Consider the following 19,689-nt stretch of genomic DNA (forward strand, 5'->3'; position numbering starts at 1 on the left):
CGTGTTCAATGATTGGTATTTCGAGAAAAACCCTGGTTGTAAGATTTGAACGCTAAAAAGACTTATTGAAGAACCTTAACCTTTCTGTTACCTTGTCCAATACATTCACATTTTCAGTTACCCCAGTACCCCACTATTTTCACTTCGGTCCCACCCTGGCCATACTTCAGTCCCGCCCTGATTGTGGCGAAATTGTCACCTATGCTACTTAAAAGTCCAAATAACTATTCTTAACTGATGGCTTCAACTGTTTCCATCCCTCCTGTCCTGTATGTGGCTGTGTTGCGTACCGTTGTGGCTTAAACTGGGTGGTGTTGGTGTAATCTAAAAAGGGAGTGGGAAATCCGTATAATGTATATTTTGAAATTGTCAGTTGTTACATTAATGCATTTGATGCATTCATTGATGGTCCTCACAAGATGATTAGCAATATATATTCCTTATTTCTCGTCTTTATGCCCGTTTTCATCGATTTTATGTGCCATTTTCTTCTTTTGATGTTATCGAGTGAATTAGTTATGTTCAAATAAGAGCTCTTATACATCTAGAGAATTCGTAACTAATTACTCGTTCATATTTATCAAAAGAAGAAAATCGCAGAAGAAGAAATTCTAATTAGCAATCTTAATTAGCAATCCTAAACAATTTTTTCTCTGATTTCCGTGATTTTCAGACCATCTCGACTCCCCAATTTTGGGATACCTCAATTCCTTAATTCGCATTCCCTCTTGCTTCATCCGTCTTAAAGATAGCCATTTCGAACTAGTGATTTCGATCTGTGAATTTCTATGCCCTGCACATAGGAGCCACTGAGCTCTAACATTATTTATAAGAGGTTTTTATAAAGGGTCTTAATTTCGAGTGGTATCATACACAATTCAAGCCAGGAACAGTTGACAAATAATTAGTCAACTATCGGTCCTCCGGCAGGAATCGAACCTATACGCTTATGTTCTTGTCACTCATTTATAAGAGGGCTATCTTATCTTTAAAAGGGGGAATCGGGGAACCGGTGGAACGGTGGAACTATTGACTCGTTGAACAGCTAAACTAAGAGTAATATTGTTGAACCTAATTAAAGAACAACTGTTAGTATATATATTCTCTTATGTTAGTATATAGTATATACTATCCACATCATAGACATGTATACAGTATTATCGCTTTCTGCATTTAAGATCCTAATTTGAAATATATTTATTGTTACTATTTTGCATAATGCCAACCTGGCAAGTGTTATTGTGAACTTAGGCTTTATTGTATTAGATTTTACCCAAGTGAAAAATCATAATATAAATCCCTTTCAGTGGGGCTTTTAATTAAAAGCATGTGGAAACTATAAGCTTGTGTGTTCATTTAGTTGGCATGCAAATTTTCAATTGAATAGTGATATCTATTCAAAATATAATGAAAAATGCAACAGAACATATGTTATATTGCAGTAATAACATTGCTCAAGAAACTGTTCTGTGTATATAATTTTCATTTTGCTTTCTAATATGTTTTATACAATACATTATACACATGTATAATTGTGATCAGATCCATATCCCGCTCCCGAGTTCCTCCATTACCCTGCGTCCCGGTTTCCCTTGTACCCCGGTTTCCCCGATTTCCCGCTCTCCCATTCCCGATCCTTCTATACCCCGATTCCCCCATTCCCCGATTCCCCGTTACCCCTTTTAAATGTTCTGTCATCGCGCAAACATTGGCCAACATACGAAGGCGAGCCGATTGAAGCCGAACTTGGGCGAAGTAAAGCCGAGTGTTATGTGTGCAGCACGTGCAAGGTTTATTAATCAGGATCAAAAAATATTTAGAAGACGGAGAGGATTAATCATTAGAAACCAGATTTAACAGTAAAAGTAAAGTTATGGATACCTCGACCGAAGGTATGAACGAATCAATGGCAGATGAGAGTGCTAGGCTTTCATACAGCGAACTTGCCAAAATGGTGAATGAAATTGCTAAGCCTTTGGCTGCGAGAAAGTTAACCAAGACGTTACGTAAAACGGCTAAGAAAGGTACGTATGCTTAAAAAAACCTGTCTTCTTCGTTTTTCTCAATCGACCAATTTATTTAACCAACGGACATGGTAGATGTATATTAGTGGCGTAGGCCGCAGCCAGTGTTTAGGGGGGAAAACATGTTAGAAAGTCTGGACAGCAAACGTGATGATTTCCTGCATTTTTGAGTTGTTTTAGTCCTCCAAATGTAGAATATTATATGATTCATGCCAGAAATTATTATTCGTGTACCTATTTATATGAATATGCCCAAGTTGCCAATCTGTAGTGTTCAAAAGAGTACAGCAGTGGAGTCATCAATTTTGAGTAGCATGGTGGCTGAGCTATTATTATAATTTGTTGTTTTTCTGCATGTTCCCAATTTGGCCATTTGGCCTGACTATTTGAAACAAATGAGACTTTAAAACCCAGCTGGTGGCAGAATGGGTTTAAAGCTTGATAAATTTCCAAATGGCTGAATGCACAAGTCAAAATGATTCAAATAGCCTCCAAACATCTGTAATGTACTCAGTGAGTCAGTAGTGGTGGATTCGGATAATCTATGAATAATTAACTAAAATTTGGTTTGTGTCTCAAAACTTTTTGAAGCGGGTAATTAGTAGAGCTGGATCTGCCCCTGAATGTACTAAGCTACTTAAACAATACAAAAAATCAGCATTGGACAGTTGGACCCTGCTGAGTTTTATTCTTACATCAGCAATGATATATCTTGCCGGCAAGCTATGAAATAGATATCAATTACCATGAAATACATGTTGAATAATTGATAACAATATACTTTTTATGGACCCTCTCAATCTATATGTTTTGTCTTCATTTAATACCCCCATTCATTAACACCAGACTGTGACTATAACTTAATCCACCAACAGTGCCATTTTACAATGTAGATATTGCAGAAAATTCAGTGATGATCTGGGGGGTGCAAATTTAGGTATCAATAAAAATTTAGGGGATTTGTACGAAAATTAGTGCCCAAGTTATAAGTAATTTTGGAGTATTTGGAAGTTTAGAGACAATCTAGACAATCCACCTTAATGGTTTCATGCTTTTTTAATGCTTCCCTCCTTTCAATGATATTTTGAGTATTCAGTGGCCTGAATTTAAAATTTTAGACCAAGAAGTTGTTGATTAAAAAACTACTGTTAGCAAAATTGTGTTGAGCAAGTTCCTAAATTGTTTAACTTCAGCTGTAAAAGTTAAAGCAGTGAACAGAGGCGTCAAAGAGGTGACAAAAGCCCTTAGGAAGGGTAAAAAAGGGTAGGTTATCCTGCTGAACTCTACATTCTTTGCTGGTCCAAATGATAGGAAATCATTTTCATGTTTATTTTTACCTATAGTTTTCAATTGTCTGTTTGGGTAATTTATTCATAATTTAAACTGAAATATGTCTTAATGTGTCTGTCATTATTTGTCACTTTTTTAAAAGTGAATAAATATTTAAAGCCTGGTGCAAATTGATATTCCCATCAGAGGGCTGTAGTTAAGATATTGCATCCTAAGCCATTTGAATTTTGGAATATGTAGCTACTGCGATAAATACATGTCCACTATCTGAACATTTTCCCTTCTGAATAGAATTGTTATTTTGGCTGGTGATGTGACCCCCATTGATGTGTATTCACATCTGCCAGTGATGTGTGAAAACCGGAGTATACCATATTGTTATGTTCCATCAAGACAAGTAGGTATTGGTAGTAAATACCACATTCAGTTAGTGTTTTGTGTGTTTATTCGTATATTCAGTTCTTGCCCAACGGATTTCTTTTTAAGTGCAATAGCCTACAATAGAGATCCGTCGGACAGTCAAAACTTAATATAAGAGAAAACATACTCCGAAAATAAACATCTAGTAAACTCAAGATATGAGTTATTAAAAAACAAGACACAATATTTAAGGTGATATTTCGCCTCTATTTCAAAGTCATTGTCAAACCTATAATGTCAGCGTTCTTCTCGTTGATAGCATCATTTAGCAATAGTTTGTGGAATCTGTGTTGTCTCTTCTTCCTTCTCAGCTGATTAATGTTCTTCCATCTGACAAACTTGGGATAGACTTCAGAAATAGAGTAATAAAATAGAAATAGAGTATTGAAATAGAGTCGAAATATATATATATATATATATATATATATATATATATATATATATATATATATATATATATATATATATATATATATATATATATATATATACCCCCAATTACCGTTCTAGTTATGCCCCTGCATCAGATAAGTGCCCTGCATTCAGTGCCATTCACAGCTAGAAGAGAAAAGATAGCTTGAAATCCTCTACATGTTTAACTTTGTGTAATTCTGTAATATTCGTTCAAATAGTAATAATAATTTGGGGGTTTTTCCTAAACAAAGTCGTTTTCTCGTATGTAGAATCTTGGACTAGCTGTTAATTCGAAAAGGCCGACATGTACTGTGATGATCCAATGTCACGATGATATCAAAGACGAATATGAGAAATGCTTTGCTGAAGTAAAGTCATTACCGTTACCTTTGTAAATTGGCTCGTGTTGTTCATAACTAGATTGTTTTATTTCGAACGTGCATGTGTATATTTATAGTTTTGTATAAAAGGCGTAAATTCTTAGGAGTGAAATTATTATTGCCCAAAAAAATCGTGTGGTTCCTGTTTTCTGCAGCCTCCTCCGCAGGCATACCTCTTATGTATTTATATTAGTTATATTAGCCCAAGCCAAATATGCATTTTTTTAATACATAAGAGATGCCTGCGGAAGAGACTAGGTTCTTCAATCTCTGTTGGTGACATCAGCCCGTGGACGTAAAATGATTGCCTGTTTGGAAATATTTTCCATCCCACTAGGACCATATCATCAGAAAAATATGGAAAAATTTTTAAATCAGTTGACTCAAAATAATGCTTGGACAGATGGTATTAGTAAAACTACATTAGTGAAACTACATTCCCGGCGTTACCATCCTATACACATTAACCACGCTTGCTCTTGTCAGCTACCTCTGGCTCTGTATCTCAGTGGCAAGAGCATTGCACCGGCATTGCAAAAGCATAGGTTCGATTCCTGCCGGAGGACCGATAGTTGACTCATTTTTCCATCAACTGTTCCTGGCTTGAATTTGATGTGTGTATAATTCCACTCGAAATTAAGACCCGTTTAAGTTTAAACTTTAAACCTCTACATTCAACAAAGGTTGACTTAAGCCCATTTTCCACTAGGCGAATTTATTCGCTTCCTACTTTTATCAGTTCGCAAATAAATTCGCCTAGCCTGAAAACGGGCTTTACAGAATACAAAAGTGCTAATACGATTACCTATACTAGGGTTATTACCTCGGACTAAAGTAAATTTTTTGTCAATGTCTTTTAAGGCAATTCTATCGGATCCAATTCACTTCTGACGTATGGAATGTAGTCTGCATGTGCTCAATGTGCATGTGCTGAATGCATGTGCTGAATGTAGTCAACAAAGCAGTACTGCGTTGGTTTTGGTTTCTTTGCCGCTCATGAATGAACAACCTCGTACCCGGGGTCTTTGCTTTTCGTATAACGCTCATTCCTATTGCTAGCCAACAGACTATAATACATCCATCTGAAGGGAATTGGATTCAACAAAATTGGATCGTGTGAACAGGTCTTTAAAAAGGGTCTTTTTTATGGGGGGGTATTTTATGATGTATTTGTTTTATTTGACCTAGATGGTGAAACAGTTGCAGGAGTACTTACTCCAGCAACATTTATTTTACTGTATTGAATACCTAAATAAGGACTGCGTTAGCGGTAAAACAGGAAAGTAAAATCTTTGTTGGTAAATTCTCACGACCATTTTAACGTATGATATTATACGGTTGCTTATTACATTACAGGCTATTTATGTGATATGATACAATCTTAAAATCAACATTACTTCTATGTATGCACGATACAATATATGACTGCAGTAATATTCGCTGTTTCTGAATAACAAATGAAAACTTCTCTCCATCTGTTGACGATATCACACAAATTGTTCATCTCATCATCTACTGACCATGCAGGTTGAATTGTTTCAGCACTCGTGAACTACGATAAAATTTTATGAATTCAGTGAGTTGTACATCCAATTTTGCATATAGCCATAGCTGGAAATTAACGAAATGCCAAGAGGACACTAATTCCGTTGGGAGGTTTAAATATATGTTACGGACGGTTGATCCTGGGGGGCTCGTTGCCAATTAGCCTTTCTCACCTTTTGCTTTTCATGTTATAATTTTTAAACCCATTGGGAAAATTGAACTCTTCACTACTATAAAGAATTTCGATGGGCGGCGATCTTAAACTCATGTAAGGCCCCGTTTACACTATACTCGATTTATTGGCACGGCTAAAATAGGTACCCGTGCCCGGCCTTTATTTTGGTAGCCTGAGCACGAATAAAATTGTGAGTGTACGTAGTGTAAACGGGGCTTAACACACATTATGTACTTTCAGTACCTCATCAACAACCTTAAGCAATAGGGAGGCCATCTTCAATATCAATTCGGAATCATATAGAGATAGAAACAAGAAAAAGACTGAATTACGTTATAATTACAGTACAATCCTCCCGTTATTACATTATTCAGAAATGAAATTTTAAAATGGCGCCTCTTAGCGCGCGTACGTTTTCCGCTGTACGATTACATCGCTAACTGCAAACTAAATTGTCAAAGTAAACGTGTTGGCACGTTCACACGAACAAATAAAACTTGTCAAAGAAAACATTTCTCATAGAAAATTTGTTGTGCATAACACTGCAATTGCCATAGAAAACTTGCTCTCTGTGATGGGCTTTAACGTATTGCGTGGGACGTTTTACCCTTCCTTAATATTGTACATAGGCGTACGAGACAGGGTGGCAGGGGGGGCAGTTGCCCCCCCAAAAATTTCGAGAATCAAGAAATTCGGGCAAAGTTCAGCCGAAACTTCGGGCAAACTGAAAGCTAAATTACATAGCTAAAATTTTTAAAACCAAATTTTGTAATATATATAACATATTTGTATTCTATTTCGCTATTTTTGTTATACTTTCTTAAAAGTACATCCGCCGCTTTGCCAAATCTATTGTTACAAATCTGGTAAAAGTTATAATTCGGGCACATTGTGTAATTCAAAAATTCGGGCGATTTTTTTTTGCCCCCCCAAACGAAGTTGCGCCCGTACGCCTATGATATTGTACCATATCCCTTACCACTGGCACAGTTCTCCCATGTCGATACATCATCTATGACGTATGTTGTGGTTCCGCACCAGAATACATTATTGTTGGCCACTGTTGTACACGCGCTATACTTTATTCCACGATAATAAAACGGGAAAACACAGCATTTTCCCGATGTTGTTTTCACTTCGCAAGTCGCTCCTTAAAAATAAAAGTATACTATTGGTATGACTAATAGACCTTATCCGTAATTACGTCACAACATTGTCGTTTTAAATTTAGAACCACCTTTTAAAGAGATGGGTATCAAGTTTTACTCTCACAAGCTATGTGCAAAGATGCAAAACATCCTTCTTCAGCACATGCATGAAAAATAATTTTTGATTTGGACAAATTAGTATGGAAGGCTCGCGGTCGTAGCCCCTTATTTCTACATTTTTTGGGTAAAGTAAAAAAAATATTTTTCATGCATGTGTTGAAGAAGGATGTTTTGCATCTTTCCACATAGCTCCATTTCATTTAAGGTGGTTCTAAATTTAAAACGCTGCGACGATAAATGTTGTGACGTAATTACCAAAATGGTCTATTGTAACTATCAACGGGAATTTGGCATTTTACATCATTTTTTTCATTTACCACATCACGTCCACTGATTACATTGATTGAGTTCCCTTTTATTTTATTAACTGATTAGGTGGACGTAAATTAAAAATAAGGTGGTCGTAAAAAAATTAGGACTTAACCAGTTAACCAGCACTCCTGAAATACTTATTTATCGAACCTCCATAGTTTTACTAGCTTTTACATCTAACATATGTATTTCGTTCTTATAAGCAAACGAAAAATCACAGTTCTTAGATTCTCAAGCAGGATAACTCATGAGTTATTGAAGTCAATTAGATAAAAGTTTCAGGACCGACTATACACACATTTTTCTCATTGGGGCACTGAAATAATTGTATTTCGTTAAGTTGTAGTAAAATGGTGACAGTTTTTGTAAGATAAGTAATTCACGTTTTATGTTTGTGGCTTCACTGGCTTGCTAGACTAGTACTATTGCACCAATCTTAACAGTTGTAGATCATCTCATCATGGATGTTATTTAAGGCTATAATTAAAAGCAATTCCATGTTGATATTCTATATTTCGAAAGTTATCATGTTTTGAAAAATCAGCCATTTTTCATCGTTGGGAGTATAACTGGATTTAGTGATTGACGTCATCTTCCATTTAAAGTAATTTGGCTTGCAGTATGGAATGAAAAGATTCTTAATTTTTTTTCAAAGAATAAGAGAAACAATTTTTTGTATATACGCTTTTAGATTTGGTGTATACTACAATGCATCTTGATTCAAATGGTTGGCAAGTGCTGACTAAGTTTATCATGCAGACGGCAAGAAGAAAGCGAACGACTTTTTAGTTAATATTGTACCATATCCCTTACCGGTGGCACAGTTCTCCCATGTCGATACATCATCTATGACGTATGTTGTGATTCCACACCAAAATACATTATTGTTGGCCACTGTTGTACACGCGCTATACTTTATTCCACGATAATAAAACGGGAAAACACAGCATTTTCCCGATGTTGTTTTCACTTCGCAAGTCGCTCCTTAAAAATAAGAGTATACTATTGGTATGACTAATAGACCTTATCCGTAATTACGTCACAACATTGTCGTTTTAAATTTAGAACCACCTTTTAAAGAGATGGGTGTCAAGTTTTACTCTCACAAGCTATGTGCAAAGATGCAAAACATCCTTCTTCAGCACATGCATGAAAAATAATTTTTGATTTGGACAAATTAGTATGGAAGGCTGGCGGTCTTAGCCCCTTATTTCTACATTTTTTTGGTAAAGTGAAAAAATATTTTTCATGCATGTGTTGAAGAAGGATGTTTTGCATCTTTCCACATAGCTCCATTTCATTTAAGGTGGTTCTAAATTTAAAACGCTGCGACGATAAATGTTGTGACGTAATTACCAAAAAGGTCTATTGTAACTATCAACGGGAATTTGGCATTTTACATCATTTTTTTCATTTAACACATTACGTCCACTGATTACATTGATTGAGTTCCCTTTTATTTTATTAACTGATTAGGTGGTCGTAAATTAAAAATAAGGTGGTCGTAAAATAATTAGGACTTAACCAGTTAACCAGTACTCCTGAAATACTTCTTAGTCTTCTTAATCGAACCTCCATAGTTTTACTAGCTTTTACATCTAACATATTTATATTGAAATCACAGTTCTTAAATTCTCAAGCAAGATAACTCATGAGTTATTGAAGTTAGCTAATTAGATAAAAGTTTCAGGACCGACTATACACACATTTTTCTCATTGGGGCACTGAAATAATTGTATTTCGTTAAGTTGTAGTAAAATAGTGTAAGTTTTTGTAAGATATAAGTAATTGACGTTTTATGTTTGTGGCTTGCTAGACTAGTACTATTGCACCAATCTTAACAGTTGTAGATCATCTCATCATGAATGATATTTAAAGCTAATTAAAAGCAATTCCATGTTGATATTCTATATTTCGAAAGTTATCATGTTTTGAAAAATCAGCCATTTTTCATCTTTGAGAGTATAACTGGATTTAGTGATTGACGACATCTTCCATTTAGAGTTATTGAGCTTGCAGTATGGCATGAAAAGATTCTTAATTTTTTTTCAAAGAATATAAGAGAAACAATTTTTTGTATATACGCTTTTAAATTTGGCGTATACTACAATGCATCTTGATTCAAATGGTTGGCAAGTGCTGACTAAGTAAATTGTGCAGACATGCAAGAAGAGTAATAGCGAAGGACTTTTTAGTTAATATTGTACCATATCCCTTACCGGTGGCACAGTTCTCCCATGTCGATACATCATCTATGACGTATGTCGTGATTCCACACCAGAATACATTATTGTTGGCCACTGTTGTACACGCGCTATACTTTATTCCACGATAATAAAACGGGAAAACACAGCATTTCCCTAAACTTGTTTTCACTTCACAGGTCGCCACTTAAAAATAATTATATTATTCCAGCCTGCTAGCTGGTGTGTGGGCGGGTGCTACATCCCCAGTTTTGGCAAAGTGGTCGGTTTAACGCGATGTCGGTCGGTAACAGCACACAAACGTCGGTGAAAAGTAGAACTTTGCTCACCTTGCTAGCGATAATTTGACAAGTCACTCGTCTGTTGATAAATCGACCAAAAGGCTATATGTTTTCTTTAGACGCACTTAAAGTGCCATGTGTGCATCGGTAAAACCTGTGATTGCACCCCCTCCCCAGTTAAGATAGTGTAACATAATACAAAAGTATACACAATTTACCAACTTGCCATGTCAGCCACTTACAGAATTCATATTGTGCTCAACACTTGCCCAATTCATTGGTGTTCAATTCATAATTACACCAGATCGCTTACCTGTAGCACAGTTTCTCGGGGATGTCGAAGTTTGTTCTGTTGGAATTTGTTCTGTTGAAATCTGTTCTGTTGGAATTTGTGTGGCCATTCAAAAAATAATATGAAAAATTTGTGGGTGGCTTATTGTTGATGAAACCTTAGAAGGCTGGGGAGAGAAACGACTAGGGCAGGGGCAAATACCCCTTGACCCCTTCGGTAGTCCGCCACTGGCTCAACCACATTCAATGATCAATAATTATTAAGACATATTATAGTTCAACTCACTAATTTCACAGTGATCTCCCTTGTATTCGTCTAGACATTTACACTTATATGGATCAGATCCTGGCCCATTTTGAAGGTCAATGATAGTTTTTCCACCATTTTTACAATTCTTCATTTTACTGCACGGCACCTGAGGTGTATTTAGACGTATATTTTAATGTAAATAGAACAAACTGTGCCTTTTCCTGTCTGGGAGTAGACGAGATGAAATTGCATGTTCACGTTCTCATTGAAATACAAACTTTTAGTACCCTCACGTCGCGCCGGTTCGGTGATAAACCCTTACCTTTCTTTCCGTGATTAGATAATAGAATATCCATCCCTTTTCATCTACTTCGCAGTTTGAGAAGTTGTGTTCCAGCGTGTATGTTAACTGGCAGTTTTGCTTCGCTTTCTTCTTTTAGAAGTTGTACCCAACACAGAATGGATCTAGCAAACATTTGTGAGCGCAACTATTTTTCAGACCATACGTAGATTCATAGAGCTTGTTTTTTGTTAGAGAACAGACATCTATAAGTTAGTTGGAAATATGAGGTTAAGAAATGTGCGAATTAGGTATTTTACGAATTTTTTATTTACCTGAGAAAGGTAACCTTAATGTAAAAAAATAAAACAACATCGCGAACAATCTTGAAAAAGTCAATAATCTATTTTTATACAATCAATGTAGAAAAAATCGGATTTAGCCGGTTTGCTGGTTGGGATGTTCAAAAGGTTTTCACCACGAACTATGAATTAAGTCAACTAACAAATATTCGTACTATAATTTCTGTATAACTTCTAGACTCATTTCTTGTCGCGGATTAGCGACGGTACAGTTAATAAGATAGAGATCAGTAGGACATGTTAATATAAAGAAAGAGCGGGAATAACAGTTGAAGTTAGACATTGACTCAAGTACGAACAGTAATCTTATACTCGCGTGTATTTTTTTCCTTTTGCTTGATACGTAATAATATTTATAAACTGACGTTCGTCTGTTGTTATTCGAAGAACCTTAGAAGTGCAAGTTCTCGGTTGTTTACGACAAATCACAACGCAATATTCATAACAACAACACTCAACAATCGAGACAATTTCTATTGTAAATTATACAATTACTTAATGGTTTCCGTGTTTGGATGGCCTGATCCAAACACGGGCTTCAACCAATCAGAACACGCGTTATATACATGTTATTTTATAAATACTAAGAACTTACTGACTGAGAGTGAGGTCTGTACGGTAAAATATCAAACCGAGGTCTTGCCGTATTGACCGAGCGATAGCAAGGTCAATACACCAAGACCGAGGTTTGATATTTTACCGTACAGACCGAACAGTCGAAGTTAGTAAGTTTTTTATTATATGGCATATTTCATGCAGACATTGTAATGATTAATTCTTTATGAGTAATTTTAATGATCAATCTCATCCGGGCACACGACACCAAAACATCGGCCTAAAGTGAAAAAAAAACCGCTCTATTTTGTAAAATATAAATTTATTATTTTTATTTCAAATTCATTATTTTCCGTTTAAGAATTTAATCTGTTTTTCAGTTTAAATTTAGTTAGTTTTTGCCGTGAGTTTTGCCTTGTTTTCACAGGGCAATAAGAATTGCGTATTGCCCGTGGGCAATGCGGGGAAATCCGGACCTGTCAGCAGCCAATCAAATTGCAGAATTAACCAAAACAAGCGCTTGCCATATAATAAAATTACTTAATGGTTTCCGTGTTTGGATGGCCTGATCCAAACACGCGGGAATGTTGCGAGAGTTAAGAAAAGCGCGCGAAACAAGAGCCGAAGGCGAGTGTTTTGCGAGCTTTTCTTAACTCGAGCAACATTCCCAAGTGTTTGGATCAGATCATCCAAACACGGAAACCATTAAGTAATTGTTTCATAAAATAACAAACCATAATAAATTTGTTTTTAAATTCCCGCGAAATTTCCGTGTTTGGATGGCCTGATCCAAATACGGGCTTCAACCAATCAGAACACGCGTTATATACATGTTATTTTATAATAATACAGGGTGTATAAAAAAAAACGCAACCACTTAATATTCATGAATATCCTCTTTGTTCTACAACACAAAAGACGTTTGGCCCCTGGAATGCGAGAAAGCTTGTAATCATATTCTAGCGGCACAATCGTCGGTAAACAAAGTCGGGTGGGTAAACCAACGAGCTGAATTGAAAGTATCTAACGAGTAAAATTTTATTTACAATTTATTTTACAAGGTGGAGAGTTAGCATTCAAGTTATCATGCACGACAATAAAAACTCGTTGTTCGGTTGTTAGCTGCACCATTATTAGTTTAGCTGATTTGACTATTAGCAGTTGAACTGTACGATTAGAAGCCATTTTAAAATCCCAGGGGCATAAAATCTATTGAGCTTATGAACAATATGAATTTTAGAATATTAAGTGGTTGCGTTTTTTTTTATACACCCTGTAGTTCTAATCTATTACAGGCAAATCTTTAAAATGTTATTTTACACGGGAGAAGGGAAAAGTAAATTACAGTTATTATAGAATATACATGCATGGTTTGGAGGCTAGATGCATGGAAGTACAATACAACTCATTATCTATGTTATTGTCCAGGGGCCGGTTGTATCAATCCCGTTTAGCTTAAACGGTGGTTAAGTTCAAAATAGAAAGCAAGTCTATCGTTTTATTCGACGAGCAAACTAAATGTTTTTAACCTTAATACAAAGATACTGTTTACAACTACATATTCAGTGCATAATGTTCAAGTTGACTCATTCAAGAGAGATGTAAGAGTGTTATTTAATTTTGACTTTAAGCTAAACGGGCTTGATACAACCGGCCCCTGATTTATGCAAAAAATGGTTCCTTATCGGCGACATGTCTATTGTATTTTTGCCCAACTAACCAATAGCAATGGCTTAGCTTGGCTTGGCTTAGCCCCTCAACCGTGACTTGAACAACATGTTAATTCAGACCTTTATACTATTGGTTTATTTGTTCAAAATACAATGGACACGTGACAATTTTTTGCATAAATGTTTCCCGACATATAGTTATTCCCCAACCATATATATTCTATTAACTGTCCCCGACCATGTATATTCTATTAACTGTAGTTAAATCAGTTGTTTATACATCTGGTATACCCGACGCTGGAGCTGCCGTGCGCAAACCTGTCACCGTAATCATTTTTATCCCGCTAACAGCGCGCATCATATTAAACAAAATCAATCAGTTATCTATTCATACCAATACATCTAGAATTATCGATGGAATTGTAGAAGGTATTTCATAACAAATTCGTATAAACTATTAGAAGCGATGTCATTGGTTGCTTTGCTGATTACCCGTCTGCATGGTAATTGGCTGAAAAATAGTATCAACACACCTGTTTTAAAATACGATATTTTTACGTCTGTTAATACGATTTTTCTCAAAGGCGAAAAACTAAGGCACTTGATTAAACGTATTTTTTTTAAACTTCATTCCACGTATACGATATTTTTGTACAAATGAGCCATCCCTGTAATAATCTATTGATAAATCATCGACAATTCTATATGTATTGGTATTACTTGATGAAATTTAAAGATGCGGTGAAATCCTACAACATCACAGATGTTGCTTCGTAATAGAACTTGTTCCCGACATACATTCCTATTTTCGGATTTTTTTGTACCGAACAAATCCCTTATAGGTTAGATTGTTCAGATTATATTAATATAATAAATTCATATGGCTACGATACACAAACTTATATTAATTGCTTGGCGAACATATAAAATTTGTATTTCACAATGTCATATACCATCTAGAGATCTAGTTCTTTAAAAGTACATGCATTTTTTACATGTCAATAATTTACGTTACGATACCTTTGTACAAGATACGAAAAGGAATGGCAATGTTTGTTGCATCTTCAAAACTGCAGTGCTCTTCCATTTTAACAACCAGTGGCAACAAAATCAAGAAAACAAGCCTTACCGACAATAAAAACATTTCACGAAAGCGTTTCATTTTCATCACAATTTATTAAGAACTATGAATGAAATGATTGAAATCATACAACTTGGTTAATCATTGTTCATGACTATTGCCGGAGAGGAAGACAATATATTATTAATGATCACGACTGCATGATATGAATTTTGAATACGCGTCAGACAGAAATATTTTTTTACTGTTTCATAATACTCTCTAAATGCCGCAGAAGGCGTGTTTTTTGCGAATATGACTCAGTCTTTCTATACCCAAGGAACTTCTTCTTTTTCAACTTTGGGAATTGAAGGAACGGATGAAAATAACTGTATGTTTTCAGTCTTCGCGTGGAAAGTTTTACATTGAGTTTTACTTGCAAATGTTGTGAAGATTTTACATTCGTGACTGAATTCTGCCCAGCTGTTCGGTTTATTTTTGGACGCCAATTTATTCTACACTAACTTTAAAACCGGGCAACAAGAGGGGAATATATAAACAGATGAAGAAATTATATAAATACGTTACTTTGACGAAAATACTGTACCTGAAAGCACAAAAGAAGCGACGAAATTAGGCATAAAATTATTTTCAAGGTAAGTGTTTACTTGCATTGAACGGCTAATGTTCATGATAGAATTTGGGCGACTTTGAATTACACTATGTTTTGTCACATACACGCGGGTGGAATTCCTTATTTCCGGGTGGAATTAGTACCCGCACGGCGCTCCGCACCGGCTCTGGAATTAGTAATTATTGAGTTTCATTCAAAATTTTGTCGCCCTTATTCAATCTCCATTGTCGCCATCCCCCGTTTTATATACGTCATAGCCTCCACGTGGAGCCACGCGCGCGAACTAGAATATTGACTTGAATTTCATTGTCACTTAACTCCACAAATCTTTCCATCATATTGTTTACCTTTCTTTATGTCTGTCTAAACCTTTATATGAGATTGCACATTAGGTCTTATCCCGCGCTTGTCAATTTACAACCTTTCCTACCAGTTCTTTTTGTTTAATGATATGTTAATATGACTGTTATAATTGTTTTATGTGCTGAAACTGAGCTTTAAGCAATAAGCTTTAAGAAATTCGACACCGGTGATGATGCAAATCTGGTATCCTGCAGGAAACATCTCCACACTGTCCGTATATATATATATATATATATATATATATATATATATATATATATATATATATATATATATATAATATATATATATATATATATATAGACCGAATTCTTGATTAAACCAGACCGGTGTCCCAGGAAATTTGGCCCCCCCAAAATTTGGCCCCCCCGGGCCATATTTCCTAGGAAATTTGGCCCCCCTGGGGGTCATATTTCCTAGGAAATATGGCCCCCCTTTCGGAAATTTGGCCCCCTCGAAAACATATACTTTATATCCATGAGTTCGAGAATCGCGAAGCTTCTAAAAGCAAGATCGTAAATGTTTGTTTGTATTCATACTTAGTTTGCTTCATTTATTTGTGTAAAAACTTTTCATCTCGGCGAAGAGCTAAGACGAATATTGTTAATGTGCACGTGGCTAACTTCTAGGATTATCATAACATTACTAGGGGCTTTAATCGAAAAATAAGTAAATAAGTGGTAATTGCCTAAAACAACCTTTCCTATTTATGTATAACCGCTAAGCCTATAATTTATAAGGTCGCCAAATTAAGAATTTCTGGGGAGGACAAATCACGTATTTCACAGTTCGGAAATTTGGTCCCTCTCGATAACACATACTTTATACTCTCAATATATATATAAAATAGATATAGTTTTGAAATCGCGAACTTTTGACTCAATATTCAACAAGTTTCTGAACTTCGTAAGAATATAAAATTCGTCAGAATAACAACCGCACTTTAGCAAGCGATGACAACATGCGTTGGCGAAAGTGTTAATGTGCATGCGGATAACATTTAGGGAGTAATTAATACAAATTTGCATAAAAACGTTTAAAAACAATCGGCAAACACAAAAACAGGTTACATGAACCATATAAAATCCGTCTGTGCTGTTTGTAAGTTGTAACTCAAACCACGGCTAGATAGACTTTTATACACTTAAAACTTTTATACACTTCTCTAGCTTTAAAATGGTAAGGTAAACTATGTTTTTTAGAGGGGGCCAAATTTCCGAAGGGGGGGCCAAATTTCCTAGGATATTTGGCCCGGGGGGGCCATATTTCCTAGGAAATTTGGCCCGGGGGGGCCAAATTTTCGGGGGGGCCAAATTTCCTGTGACACCGGCACCAATATTCCTAATTATTTATACTTTGGCATAAAGGCCCTGTTACAAGGTGCAATATTTCTTGCAAATTGCAATGCAATTCTTCTTTTGAGAGATGTAAATTTGGCAACTACCGAACTTTTGTCTTTGTTACAATCCATTGCTTTTTTTACACTTAAATTTTAAAGCCTCTTCACTAATTTACATCTCTTAAAAAATGGAATTGCATTGCAAGTTGCAAGAAAAATTGCATCGTGTCACATGACCTTAATCTGCATTAACAATTTTTTAGCGAAATGCAATAGAGTGCCGGGGCGCCGAAACTATGGGGCAGCAGGAGCAATTGCCCCCCCCCCTGCCCTTCGCTTATGGGCGCAAGCGGGAGTAATCCTGTGCCCCGTGCGAACATGCATATTATAGTAGGATACATTCATCATTCGATCTTAAAAACTCATTAATAATTCATAAGCATTTTAAGGCCATGTTACAAGTGATGCGGCGAAGTGGTTCAAAGAGGCGCAAGCAAGCGAAAAGTTCAACACTTATCTTGCCCAACAGTCGATCACATGGAAGTTTAGTGGGGCGGTCAATTTGAACGCTTCAAGCCTCATTCGGCTGATCAAGAACGCCTTTTACAAAACCGTTAGCAACACAACTCTTAGTTGGCCAGAACTCGAAGAACTCGTTCTCAATGTGGAAATAACCTTAAATAATAGACCATTGAGCTACCTTGAGGATCCTACTCTTGAGCTACCTACCTCAACTTACATCAAACTCTATGTTGGGTCTAAACCCGAATGATCTACCGAACCTAGAGCGAGCATGGCAGATTCCCGACAAGGATGTGAAAAAAAGAACAAAGTATCTTGCACGGTGCAAGCTAGGAGATGGTTTGGAAGCGGTGGTCTAAGGGACATGTACCTGCCCTTAGAGAACAACACAGAGAGCGGGCAGTGAACAGACCCCACATCCTACGATTGGAGACGTTGTAATCATCAGAGGAGATGCGAAGAACCGTCGTCACTGGAAACTAGGAGTCGTCGAGGAACTTATGGAAGGAAGAGATGGGAAAATCCGGGGAGCAAAGGTCAAAACTGTAAGGACTGGAAACTAGGACATGCGCAGAAACACGCTATTCGCGCGCTTCTATTTTGTCCTGCTTTATCGTTTTGTAAATATCGTGCTGTTCTTGTTGTTTCAATAGATAATTCATATTTATTGCGTGAGTTTACACTGGTGGCAGCATGGGATCAACGAAGATTGTTCTCCCAGACAAGAAGTTTTCTGGGGAGGAAGATATCCGCGAGTATTGCAAAATGTACTGTAGAACAACCAGCCAGACACCAATTACTAATCCAAATGCGAGCAAAAGATCAGACCAGTCGAAATGAGATTTTCGAGTCAGGTAAAACATTTGGGACCGGTTGTTCGAAAGGCGTTTAGCTTAAACGGTGGATAAGCCAAAGTTTAGAATTACTCTCATGCATCTTGTGAATGACTAAATCTGCATCTTAGGCATTAAATATGAACTTCTATCGACAATTAAGCTATTTACATCGAAATATTTCAGCTCAGCTGTTCAATAAATAAATAGTTTTGCTTTCCATTTTGAACTTACCCACCGTTTAAGCTAAACGCCTTTCGAACAACCGGCCCCTGGTGGGGTACTGCTCTAACTAAAACTGTTGCACAACCAAGTAAGGATGGTAGTTTTATGGTAAAGGCAGTAAATCTGAATTTTCATGATGTTAAATTGTTCAAAAATAAAAAAATTGCGAAACTTTCTGAGATTGAAGAGGTATTTAACACGGCTAACGACTACCAGATTCAGGATGATCAACATCCAACTGTCTCTTCTATCCAGACTGAGAATATTACGGTTTTGCAAGATATTGGGATTGAAATAAGTCAGACTGACCTAAAGGCGCAGGAAAAAGAACAACTTGAAAAGCTTCTCATTTCCTACTCAGATGTTTTCTCCAAGAACAAACGAGACCTAGGGTCTCATTGACATGCAAGTCAGGGACAAAACATCACATACACCTGAAACCAGGTACAGTACCAGTCATGCAACCATTACGACGTATGCATAAAGGACGTTTGTATACCAGAAAGAGGTTATAAACGATTTGAGAAATATGTTGAAAGATGGAATAATTGAGAAATCGTGTTCGGAATGGGCAAGTCCTTTAGTCCTAGTTCGAAAATCATCAGGAGACCTGCGGATATGTGTTGATTATCGAAAGTTAAATGAAGCCACAATGTTTCCAAGTTACCCATTACCTAACTTAACTGAAACACTTGATCGTTTAGCTGGAGCATCCTATTTTACATCAATATATATGGTATCTGGGTACCACCAAGTTGAAATTGTGGAAGAGGACAGAGAAAAAACGGCGTTTGTATCTCCATATGGATTATTTCAATACAGTAGGATGCCCTATGGGCTGGCAGGGGCACCGGCAACCTTTCAATCTGTTGTCGAGGACATGGTTCAAGTATTGGAGACTGAGGATATCATAGCATATCTTGACGATGTTATCTCTTTCCACAGATCTTTTGACAAATATTTGCAAGGAGTTCATAAATTGCTTGAGATGG

The 19,689-nt window shown here is 36.4% G+C and overlaps 1 protein-coding gene across 1 annotated transcript; it reads left to right on the forward strand.

The window, feature by feature from the left end:
• The first annotated feature begins 1,763 nt into the window (after nucleotides 1-1,763).
• LOC114540199 (H/ACA ribonucleoprotein complex subunit 2-like protein) lies at nucleotides 1,764-5,031 on the forward strand. Its single transcript, XM_028560472.1, has 4 exons — nucleotides 1,764-2,024; nucleotides 3,218-3,287; nucleotides 3,606-3,711; nucleotides 4,418-5,031. Exons 1-4 carry the CDS (start codon nucleotides 1,874-1,876, stop codon nucleotides 4,541-4,543), a joined length of 453 nt encoding a protein of 150 aa, XP_028416273.1. The 5' UTR covers nucleotides 1,764-1,873; the 3' UTR covers nucleotides 4,544-5,031.
• Nucleotides 5,032-19,689: the final 14,658 nt, after the last annotated feature.

Source organism: Dendronephthya gigantea, unplaced genomic scaffold (assembly GCF_004324835.1).
Source record: "Dendronephthya gigantea isolate DGI-Jeju-01 unplaced genomic scaffold, DenGig_1.0 000224F, whole genome shotgun sequence".
Classification (NCBI taxonomy): domain Eukaryota; kingdom Metazoa; phylum Cnidaria; class Anthozoa; order Malacalcyonacea; family Nephtheidae; genus Dendronephthya; species Dendronephthya gigantea.

Excerpts from the sequence above, each read along its gene's own strand:
- LOC114540199 (XM_028560472.1), top strand. The coding sequence starts at position 1,874 with ATGGATACCTCGACCGAAGGTATGAACGAATCAATGGCAGATGAGAGT. Across the intron at positions 2,025-3,217 it reads ACGTAAAACGGCTAAGAAAG|CTGTAAAAGTTAAAGCAGTG; the intron begins GTACGTATGCTT and ends GTTTAACTTCAG. Across the intron at positions 3,288-3,605 it reads CTTAGGAAGGGTAAAAAAGG|AATTGTTATTTTGGCTGGTG; the intron begins GTAGGTTATCCT and ends CCTTCTGAATAG.